The sequence below is a fragment of the Diabrotica undecimpunctata genome, chromosome 10, assembly GCF_040954645.1.
Source record: "Diabrotica undecimpunctata isolate CICGRU chromosome 10, icDiaUnde3, whole genome shotgun sequence".
In the NCBI taxonomy this organism is placed as follows: Eukaryota; Metazoa; Arthropoda; class Insecta; order Coleoptera; family Chrysomelidae; genus Diabrotica; species Diabrotica undecimpunctata.
Window position 1 is genome coordinate 21,682,548 of NC_092812.1, and position 12,661 is coordinate 21,695,208.

General features: G+C 33.9%; 1 protein-coding gene across 6 annotated transcripts in view; it reads right to left on the reverse strand.

The window, feature by feature from the left end:
• The window catches only part of PlexA (plexin A), a 519,944-nt gene that overhangs the window by 69,154 nt on the left and 438,129 nt on the right, over nt 1-12,661 (reverse strand). For all 6 annotated transcript variants that reach the window (XM_072546050.1, XM_072546049.1, XM_072546053.1 and 3 more), the window contains one exon: nt 5,847-6,055. In XM_072546050.1, coding sequence (XP_072402151.1) covers nt 5,847-6,055 — 209 coding nt within the window. The remainder of the gene's footprint in view (nt 1-5,846; nt 6,056-12,661) is intronic.

Consider the following 12,661-nt stretch of genomic DNA (forward strand, 5'->3'; position numbering starts at 1 on the left):
CCTTGTCTCACTCCTCTTTTTATATTTATTTCATCCGACAGTTCTTGTTCAACCTTTATTCTTGCCACTTGATGCCAGTATAGATTTGTAATTATTCGTAGATCTTTATCGTCCAATCTAGCTATTTTCAATATTTCTAGCATTTTGTTACGTCGGACTTTGTCAAAAGCCTTTTCAAAATCGATTGCACAAATGTACACATTTTGATTTATATCTCTGGATCTCTGTACTAGCACCTGTATACTGAACAAGGTATGGCTTGGGTACCTTGTACCCAAGCCACTCCTAAACCCAAATTGAGTATTGCTAATTCTGTCCTCTAACAGCGTGTAAATTCTGCTGTGTATTACTCGCAGGAAGATCTTCGAAACGTGACTCATCAGACTTATTGTCCGATAATCACTGCATGTCTTTGGACGATGCTTCTTAGGTATTGTGACAAATGTCAACCTTAACCAATCAGTTGGTAATATCCCAGTGTCATAAATTCTGTTAAAGAGATTACACAGAGCTTTAATTCCATTTTCTCCCAAAAACTTTAGTATTTCAGCACTTACTTCATCGGGGCCAAGTGCTTTTCCATTTTTTGCCGTTTGTATTGAACGTGTAACCTCACTTTCTGTTATAGATGGACCTGATATAGCAATCGGTGTATAGTGTTCTACTCTCTCATCTTCAAATAATTCAGAAATGTAGTTTTCCCATTCTTTTAACTGTTCCTTGATGTCTAATATTCTGTGTCTGTTTCTGTCTTCTACACTTTGGGATACTTGTTTCCGTTTGTTTCCTGCGACCTCTTTTAATTTCTTGTGCAGATGAAATGTATCGTGTTTCTTTTCATATTGTTCAATTTCATTACATTCTTTAATATGAAATTGTGTTTTCGCGTGTCTTATCTTCTGCCTGATTATTGCGTGGATCCTCTTGTATTCGCTTTTATATACTATAGGGCTCTATATACTATAGGATTAAGCCAAAGGGAATGGGATGTAAAAATATTTTCAACAAAAGATTGAACTACAAAAAATTTGGCGTTTCTATTTCCACTCCGGAAATCGTTCTCAAAAAGGATTATTTAAGAATTTTTTTAAAAGAATGTATAACGCTGAAGTTGTTAAGGAGGTTATGTCATTTCACAACATTGAAAAATTGACAATTGACACACAAGTGAACAACAAGAATACACTGTTGGTATATTCTCGTTATTGACTTCTTCTTTCAGTATTGGCAACCAAAGCCTGCTACATGCTGCTGATAGGTTTGCTTAACATTTTTCTTCATTGAGTAGGATGAGAGCTGCTTCTTTGATAGGCCCTTTACATATGGTCGGAAATCGAAACATCAAAATTGTTTGTAGTTAAAAATGTAATTATCATTACAATCAATTGTTGCTTAGTCCCATATAAAGACAATATTTAATATATATTTTTGGTTAATATGATTACCAGTAGAATTTGTTTTGGATCAACTTATTTTAATAAGACACTGTTTTGCCGTTAATATGAAAAGCGGAAAAGTGCTTTATCTGAAAACTAATTTAGACAGGAAAATAAGAAATAAGGTGCGATGATTTCTCCAGAATGCCGAAATGATTCACAGTGAGGCGGAATATCTAAAATGTGGAAATTATTCTAATTTTCCTGCAATCGTTTGGAAGTTCGTGGAGAACAGTCTCTAAGTGTGAAGTAAGGGGAGATTTAAATTACAGTTTGGATTGGATAAAGATGGGATAGATTTCTACTTTAAATAGAAGTATGTAAAAACAGTTAAAACACAATAAAAAACTGTTCTAAATTGTGTCTAGACAATGTCTAGTTTTCCTCCATCTACATTTAATGAATGAAATTTTATGAATTAGAAAAACCAAGAAGTTTTATACATTTATAGTCCTTATTATCTTTTATTTCAGGAAAACATTAAACAAAAGTTTGTCCTCTCTCTTCATTTCCAAATGGACTTCTGTTTAATTTGTTTATCAACATGTGGTCAATATGATTCCATATTGACCACAGTTTCCTTTTTGTTTTGCGCTTATTGTGTGATTATGGCATTATCTTATCACCAATTCAGAATAATTGGCATACGTCTCATAAATAATTGTTTTATTCATATGTTAGTGTTATTAGTTCCCTGGTCAGTCTATTCATTTCTATAATAGATAAAAATTTGTTCCTTTATTTTGCAGGATTGCATAGAAATCATCATTCCTAAACAAGTGTTGCCATTTAATTATTTTATATTGTCCGAATCTATTATTCATGCAAGATTACATGCGTCTCCATGTGATAAGAGAAATAGGTTATTGATTATATTCAAAAAAATTGTTTCATGTGGTCAATGGACACCCAAATATGAAGAAACCGAGAGTTGCTACCATCTAAAGGGGTGTTTTTTTGAGAAAGAGGTGAATTTCTCTATGCACTAGGGTGTATTTAGGTGAATTCTATGCACTTTTCGTACATATGTATCTACAGAAAAGTTGTTCAAAATTAAATTTCCTATCGAAACGTCACCTTTTAAATTTAAAAATAATTTTTTTGACCAAAATAGATTCAAAAAACTAGGTAACAAACAGGAACACACGCGATTTTTCTTTTTTGTTCCATAACTTTTTTCTATTCATATTCCTATAACTAATAACAATTTGCCACTCCTATCCCAGGGCTTCTCCCTAAAAACTCCGCTCGTATGGGGGTGGGCGACCGAAAACATCAATTTATCAAAAAATCGGTACGCCCTATAATACTGTACGCGAGATAATATTAATCAAAAATACTTATTAAAACTTTTTCTGTAGAATATATTGTTTTTTTAGGAACAAAGATTGAAGCGACCGGCGATTTTAAATCTCTTACGCGTGCATCAATGTTTTTAAATAAAATTTGTATTAACTCAACGGTAAAAATTCGACAGCTTTTAATCAGAGTGTCCTACGAACAAAAATGGGTTTTGAAGGTGAAGAATGCAGCTTTCTCACGCAATTTTTGCCTCTTGCTTTACTTCAAATTAGTCCTAGAGCCTCCTACTACAGACCATTTAAAGGTAATTATTTTTTCTTTATTGGTAATATACTATTGCATATACTAGCCTAACTGCCTAGAAAAAAGTAATAGAAGTGTTTTCGAAAAATAGGGGAAATGACCCAAAAAATGGTGTGTGAGTGGCAAACTTTAAAAACCGTATCGCGGACACTGTGACTCCTAAAGACTTCTACCAAACATCATTTTGAAGAGGAAGGATATAAGATTTTTTTCTGTAAAGCACTACCTATACCTTTATCCCCGTGGAAAAAAGTTATGCGGCAAAAAAAATCGCGTGTAATCGTGTTTTTGCTTTGTTTTTTTAATATATTTTGTCAAAAAAAAAATCATTTATGACTTAAGGTGACATTTAGATATAAAATTTTATTTTAAAAAACTTTTCTGTAGATGTATATGTACGAAAAGTACATAGAATTCACCTAAATCTACCCTAGTGCGTAGGGAATAATTCACCCCTTTAAATGGTAGCACTTCGCGGTTTTTTTTATATTTGGGGGTCCATTGACCATATGAAACAATAAATCCCCTTTAAGCCTAAAAATATTAACTAGAAAACTAGATTAATTATGGAATGGTCAGTGATATATGCTCTAATTGAATAATGGCAGAAGATTCTCAAAATGCCATTGAAAACTTATCGCAGCAGCCCAAGTCTCATGAAAAACTATTAGGAATATATAAGGACCACTAGTAAATTGTATGTGAGGTCCTGGTATAGAATATCTTTCTTCTCAGTGGACGCAAACTAATGTCACTTATATCACACACTGGTTAGTGACAGGAGCGACAGGTTACGTGCGCTACCCTATCGGCTTTAAAAATGTGCGCGCAGTTGTAGACGAAACGTCAGAAACAAACAATTTCAGACCACAACATTGTATAAACCACGAATATAATTATTTCCTGTTAGTATTAAATTAACAATCCTGCAATTATGTTTAAAGGTTTAAACTAAACAGACAAAAATATAAATATTAACTGAAATAATTGACATTGTATGACGATTGAAAGAAGCTTGGTGCTTCTTATAAATAACATTTTATGCTGGAACAGATTATACAGAAAAAGGAATGAAATAGAAAACGATAACATCGAAGAAAGCTGGGAAAAACTCAAAAATAACATAATTAAGGCAGCAACAGAGAGAGAAAAGTAACAAACACTAACATATCAAAAAAGAAAACCTATGGTTTAGAGATGAAGCGAAAACAAAATGTGAAGAAAAGAAGAAAGCCTTTTTACAATACAGAACACAGCAAACACAATATGCATAAAACCACGATAAATGGATCAAAAATGAAACGAATGCTTTAGTTAGACAAATAAAAAGAGAACATTGTCGGAGCTTCCCAAAACAGATTGAAAACAACTTCGACACAAAAAGAAATATGGAGAATAAACAGAAGACAAAGAAAAGAGAAGAACGAACTAATAAAAACGAAACACAATCAGAAAGAAACATGGGCAGACTACTTTCGATCCCTATTCGCTAAAGATGACGATAATAAACCACCAACACAAGAGGTGACGACAAACGAAGAAATAAATATTGTGGAGAAAGAGATAAAGGAAGCATTAAGGAAATTAAAAAATAGAAAATCACCAGGAGAGGACAGAATACCGAACGAACTCAAGTACGGAAGACCAGATCTGACCAAACTAATTCTAACCATTAAAACTAATCCAAAAAATAATAGGGCAAAACAAAATTTCTCAAGAATGGAGACACCTCTCATCAAAGAGGGAGACAAATCGGACCCAGATTTTTAATTACATAGAAATTAATTTATTAAACACAACACTAAAATTAACAACCAAAGTGATAATAAATAAAATGAATGAAATTACAATACTATCAGGACAACAAGGTTTTAGGTCGCAAAGATCATGCACCGACGCTATATTTATAATGAGGCAAGTGCAAGAAAAATACAACAAATCGGAATATCTGTGTTTCGTGAACCATAAGAAGGCATCTGACCGGGTCAAATTAAAGGACGTTATCCACTTTTGTATGCAACAAACATAGAAACTAGGAATAATCAAAACTATCGAAAATATCCACCAAAACAACACAATAAAAGTAAAACTAGAAGAACTAACTGACCCTATTGAAACTGGCAATAGGATAATAGGGATATTCCTGAGTCCTCTATTGTTCAACCTTATTGTGGATCAAACAATAAAAAAAAGTAAGAACTAAAAAAGGCCAAATTGGAAAAAAACAACAAAAAATAATCTGTTATGCAGACGAAACAATATTACTACTCTCTGAAAGTGAAGATGATTTACAACGTATGCTGCACCAATTCAATGTAATTGCAAGATCATAAAACATGTTAATTTCCCAAAAAAGAAAAAACGCATGGTTATAACAGCAAATTCAGTGGATAAACAAACGGCATAATGGAACGACAGCTTACTGGAGGACATACAACAACAGACAGAATCATGTCTACACAAAAAGAAGAAGAAGCAGAAGAAGAAGTAGAAGAAGAATAAGAGGAACAGATTATGTACATACTCACATGATTAGTTTTTAAAATTACTGTAATATTGAGACAAGGAAATTGGTTAGACTATCAATAATTTTCTAATTGAGTATAATTAAAAAGCTCCTAATAATTTACGGTAAGGTTTGGTTTAGAGGATTCATTTCTCATAAACCCAATGCAAAGTTCGCATTCCAATTTAGATATTATATAGATTATTACTGAAATTATTCAATAGCACTAAACATTATTATAATTATATTAAACTATTATTTATAATTAGACTACTAGTAGAATGAAATCATATACTTACGCTGATTCCAGTAACAAGAATATCGTTCCTACAATTTTCTGCTGTATCGTGGGTACATCTGTGACCATCAACACACCAATCACACGGAAATGAAGATGAAACACACTGAGTACAGGAACTGTAAGTATTGCAGTCGAAGAACGTAAAATTTGTAGCCACAAAATCTGGCCCGGAAGTCATTCTAACTGAGAGCTTGGCAGTGAAGTGATCTGTAAAAAATAAATTATGTTAATTATTTTAAGATGAGTGTCGGTCTTTTGGTGTTCAGAGTTACAGCCTATGAGTAAAGAAAAATAAAATCAGCGTGAAAATTCATAGTTATATAAAAAGCAAGAACATATTTTCACGTATATTAACACAATGAGTTTTCAAAAACAATAGAGAACAATATTTACGCATGTGGTAGAGTAAGAGCTGATCGTGCTAATTTGCCACAAGATATTGTAGACGAAAAACAATTGGACCGAGGAGAAACAGATTGGCGGCAGGCTTCCAATAAAATGGTCTTCACTAGGTGGAAAAATAAGAAGGGGATCAATTTTTTTGTCCAAGTTTCATGATCCTACTGAAATGGTATCTGTCGAAAGAAGACAGAAGAATGGTTCCAAAGAAACTGTGGCTGCACCAACAGTTGTAAAAGACTACAACAAGTATATGGGTGGGGTGGATAAGGCGGATATGCTGAAGAGTCTATACGAAATAAATAGAAAAAGTAAGAAATTGTGGCATCGCATTTTTTTCCATTTACTTGATTTAGCAGTAAGTAATGCGTTTATCATATTTAAATGTAGAAGTCCAGGAAGTGCATTATCGTTGAAAGAATTCCGATTAGCCGTTGTTACAGGTCTTATTGGTGCTAATACAGATACCCCAAAAAAGGGACCAAAACATGCAGTAAATAGTTTCAAAAAATATGTACCTATTGAAGTTAGATACGATAGAGTGGCTCATTTGCCTCTTCATGGAACATCAAGTTCATTATGTTTGAACACCTTAATACAAAACTGTTTAGATCAACGAAAAGATGTCTACCTCACCTTCATCGACTACGAGAAGGCATTTGACAATGTTAAACATGATATCATGATGGAACTACTACATAGGGCCAACATTGACCAGAAGGAGATCAGAATTATTCAGAATCTATACTGGAACCAAATGGCAAAGGTGAGGATTGATCAAGACCAATATACGGATGAATTTGAAATCCGGAAAGGTGTCCGCCAAGGCTGCATACTCTCTCCGATGCTTTTTAATTTATATGTTGAAAATATATTTGCGGAAGCATTAGAAGACACGGAATTAGGCATTAAGGTGAACGGCATACCAATTAGCAACCTACGCTATGCGGACGACACAGTGATTATAACTGATAATTTGGAAAATCAGCAGTTATTATTTGATAGGGTGAATAACATAGGTAAAAAATATGGCCTCAAAATCAACATTTTGAAAACGAAATATATGGTCATTAGCAGAAACCCTCCAGAAAACCCGATAATATGCTTAGGTGACGATCGCATAAAACGCGTGAAAACTTTTAAATACCTTGGCACCACAATCAATGACCAATCGGATCCACAACAAGAAATAAAAACCCGAATACAAATGGCAAGACAAGCTTTTGTCAAATTCAGACCGCTCCTATGTAATCAAAACCTAAATTTCGAAATACGCTACAGAATGGTCAAGTGCTACATATGGTCCATCTTGCTTTATGGCATGGAAACGTGGACTTTGAAAAAAACATCTATCAACAAACTTGAAGTATTTGAAATGTGGTCATTGAGAAGAATGATGCGCATACCTTGGGTGGATAGAGTTCGAAACGATGACGTCCTTAAGAGAGCCGGCGTAGAAAGAGAACTCTTTGAATTAATTAAAAAACGCAAGATTGGTTACCTTGGGCACATATTGAGAGGAGCAAAATATGAAATACCAAAGTTAATCCTACAAGGGAAGATCGAAGGTAGGAGAGGAGCCGGTCGCAAATAATTATCCTGGTTAAGGAATATTAAAGAATGGACAGGAATACACAATACAGGCGAGCTGTGTCACGCCGCCAAGAACAGAATTCTAGTAATGAGATAGTCGCCTACGCACTTTGGTGTATGGCATGTTAAGAAGAAGAAGGAACATCAAGAAGATGTGGGTTATGCAGTACAACCGCAAAGATTCATCGGACTCGTTGGTTTTGTCAAACATGCGATATTGGTCTGTGTTTATCTGACAATAAAAATTATTTCCAAAAATTTCTTACTCTTGAATAAGTGACTTTTGTGTCCCAGTGGTTTCACGGTAAAACCATACCTTTTTTGTAATATTTGTTACGATTAAATTTAAATTTTCAGAAAAAGTGTTGATTTAATTAATTAAGTTTCCGAAATTTCTTTTATTTTAGAAAAAATGAGTTAAATAATTACAAATGAATTTTCCGTTTATTGTTTCGGGTACAATATATTTTAGTTTATAGCACTATTTTGCTATTTGTAAACGTTGTTTATTTGAGCGTACCGCTTTGACATCTACCATATTATTGTAACTGCTAATGATTTAATTATTTTACAGCCATCTGGTAATATTTTTGTTTAAAAAGCGTTTATAATTGAATTACAAAATATATTTACGTGTAGTGTGTTTATAATTGATTGAATAACTGATTATTGGAAAGCAGGAATATGATACTTTAAACTTTAAAATTTACCAATTTGTCCACAATTAAAAAAGTTTCAGTTTTCCACAATTAATCGTATTATATCCTCATGGATTGAGCAGCAATGACAGAACAATTAACAACATTAATTAATAAAATTATAAACTACAATAAAATACCTGAAGAATGGAGAACGAGCGAACTAATTCTACTATTTAAAAAAGGAGATAAAAACAGCCAGAAAACTACAGAGGTATAAACTTGTTATATACTACCCTAAGACTTACAAAATTTTACAAGTGCTAATAAATCAGAGGAAGATCGTGTACAGATGCAATATTCGTTATAAAGCAAATTACTGAGAAATCACTAGAGTATAATAGAACAGCATTTCTGTGTCTGATTGACCTAAAGAAAGCGTTTGACAGAGTAAGACTCAAAAAGATATAATTCATCTTTTGTATAATAAAGAAGTTCCCCTACACATTATAAAAACTATCGAAAACATCTACCAAAACAACAAAATGGAAATCAGAATAGATGGACAACTTACAGAACCTATAGAAATAGGCAGCGAAATAAAACAAGGGGATTCGTTGAGCCCCATGCTCTTTAACTTAATCATGGATGAAATCAACAAAAGCGTTAACAAAGGAAGAGCATACAGAATGGGAGACAAAGAAATAAAAATACTCTGTTACGCAGACGACGCAATATTGATAGCCCAAAATGAAGATAATCTGCAAAGACTGGTCCACAGATTTAACATAAGAGCAAAAGAATTTAATATGACAATCTCATCTCAAAAAACTAAAACAATAGTAGTCAGCAAAGAACCAACCAGATGTAAAATAGAAATTGATGGCACCAGTACTGAACAAGTAATGGAAATAAAATACCTGGGAATTACACTGTCCAGCTACGGAGACCTGGACAAAGAAGTGACAGATCAAGTACAAAAAGCAAATAGACTGGCAGAATGCCTTAATAACACTATATGGCGAAACAAACACATTAACCAATAATGACATATACCTCAGAAACAAGACCCGACACAGCCACAACGCAAAGTGTCACAAATGCTACTGGAAACGGCAGAGATGAGAGTACTGACAAGAATTACAGGAAATACGCTGTTAGATCGAAAGAGAAGTGAAGACATTAGAAGAAAATGTAACTTACAGTGTATAAATGGACACAAAATAAAAAAAGAATGGAATAACCACAAAAGCAGAATGGAGGAGACCCTTGTTGTCAAAGTAGCAAGATATAAGTCAACAATCGCAAAAGAAGCATCGGACGACCGCGCAAAAGATGGGGTGACAAACTTCCATAGAGGTATTAATCCGCCAATGAACAAGCAGAATTGCTTATAAAGAGGAGGAAGAAGAAAAAGATCCTCATAGATAAAGCTGAGTTTGTGAAAAGGAAAGTAACAAAGATGAATGGATCATGAGAAACATAACTCATCTTCTGAGTGTAATGACGTGATCGATAATTGGTATTCAAAAAACTGGTATACAATCAAATAAAAGTACTTCATCGGCCCGGTCCAGATTTTCATCTGGTCCAAAATATTTTGATCGAAGATGATTTTAACAAAAACTAGAAGAAAAACACTGCCGGAAAGGCGTGGGGCGATAATACATGAAATGTGTGACGCTACATTTGATGTAAGGTGAGAAAAAAGGAACAATTTTAAATATTTTCAAATGAAGACACAATTCTTTCTCATTATCTGTAAACCTTATAATGTATGACAGCACATAGAGGAAAGTAGCCGAAATTGTACCGGCACCAATATTGTACCATCGCTATATTTATCCTTTATGAGGAAGCCAGAGCGCTCTTATGTCGTTTAGTGAAACTAGTTACTACTTAGAGTTAAGTGCTGAAGTTTTACAACGTTCACATTTGTCAATTTTATTTTATCGAATTTTTTGTATTTCATGGTGTTTCAGTAAAGTTTTCTAGTCCCATACGTAAGGTTACAGCATCTCTAAAGGTATGTGCAAACTATTTTGATTCATAAATACAAGAAAAGCATGTATTTAGGTATATAAAACTGAGTCGCTTCCGTTTGCCGGACCATTTTTAGGTTAGAAATCGTAGTTTATTTACGTGCATAAGTGCAAGTTTCTCATATTGTACCACGCCTTTATTGTACCGGTACAATTTTAGATACCATTGGGTATTTAGACCTACTTATTTAAAAAAAAAACATAAATAAATAATGCACACCGTTCTTGTGTGTTTTAGATGCCCAAAGGAAAATATGGGACTTGGAATGCGGACGACATGAGCCGGGCTCTTCAAACATTTCGTAATGGAGGCATGGGATTAAATGAATGCTGCAGGCAGTATGGAGTCCCTAAGCCTGCTTTGCTCCGTCACCTTAATGTCAAGGCAAATGAAGAAACGAAGGCTTTTGGCCAAGGCAGTGTGTTACCAACAGCAGTGGAGAAAGAGCTAGTTGATCACATTTTAAAACTGGAAACGTTGATGTTTGGTCTCACGATCAATGATGTTCGACGGCTTGCATTTCAAATCGTTTTTCAAAAGAAATGGTTTTATGCTTTCAAAGCTCGTCATAAGGACATAATCTCACTGAGAGAACCTCAAGCAACGTCCATGATGTTCACAAAAGGATTCAATAAAAGGAATGTTTACGTCGTTTTCGACCTCCTGGAAAAAATTGTTAACGATAATAATATTGGTGCAACTCGCATATTTAACGTTGATGAAACGGGTGTCAACACTGCAGAACAAATGCCAAAAGGTTCTCGCATAAAAAGGTAAAAGACAAATTGGGTCGGTGTCCAGTGGAGAACGTAGAGTCAACACTTCTACTTTTTAATATGTGCTCCGAAGAGATGTTTAAAGAGGCAATAAAAGATATCAAAAAAATCATACATATGCGAGATACTACGAGAGGTATAGATTGGTTCTGAACACAAAAAAAATCACGATTGTCGGTAAGAATAAGATTAAAGACGATACAATCAACGTTAAAGGAAAAGCTTTAGAGAAAGATACAATTACTTGGGGTGTGAGCTAAATGAACAAACGACGCATTTAGATGGTCAGAAGCGCTTTCAATAAAATGAAAACATCATTATGCAATGGAAAACTGGGAATGGAAATTAGAACTAGAGTACTGAGATGCTGCGTATTATCTACCCTTTTATATATCGAGTTGGAGTTTGGACAATTAAGGAGGCAACTGAAAAAACACTTGTCAGCTTTGAGATGTGGTGTTATCGAAGAATGTGGAAAATATCAAACACTAAGTTTCTAGAAACACTAAGGAATCATTAAGACAGATGAAAAAAGAAATATTCAACACTATGAGGGAAAGAAACATGCGCTACTTTGGTCACATACTATGAAATGAAAAATATAAGTTGACTTGATTGGTTATACAAGGGGAAATGGAAGGAAAAAGAGGACCGGGAAAACGACGCATGTCCTGGTTGAAAAATTTAAAGCAGTGGAGTGGAAAAACAACAATAGAACTCTTCATAACTGCTGCAGACAGAGTAAAATGCGCCGTGATGATCTCCAATGTCCTTAAAGGACGAGGAACACGTAGAAGAAAATTGAAAGACACGTGAAAGAGAGAAATATACGTGTCTTTCATTTACTTGCTTTTTTGTTTAAGCTGGTTGTTTCAAATTCATCCATATTAAAGTAATTTTACATGTCTATAAAGGATTAAATTGGATAAATACAAGAAAGTACTAAAATAAATTCAGACTAGGAATGCAACCTTGCAAAGATAAATTATTGACACATTGATTATGCCGTTGGCGTTTTACTTAATTAGAATTTCAAATCATAAAGTGATCTTGCCAAGGTAATTTTAGCTCAGAATGTGTGGATTTTGTTTTCAGTTTTCTTTGAGGGTAAACATGTACCTTTTAGGCAAACGATTTTAAATATAAATTATTTCGAAAAGCATGACTGTGTAAATTTGGTGAACTGATGAAAGTGAACTAGTTAATCGAATTTAACGTTTAAACACATCTCTAATCTTTACTAACTATCGGCGGTCGAGTCCGCTTCGCAGTCGCGTGTATTGCTACAAGCGGTGATTCAAATTTATCAGTGTTACATTCAGCATTTACTTACTTTTACCTTTACAATATAATATGTTCTTTGC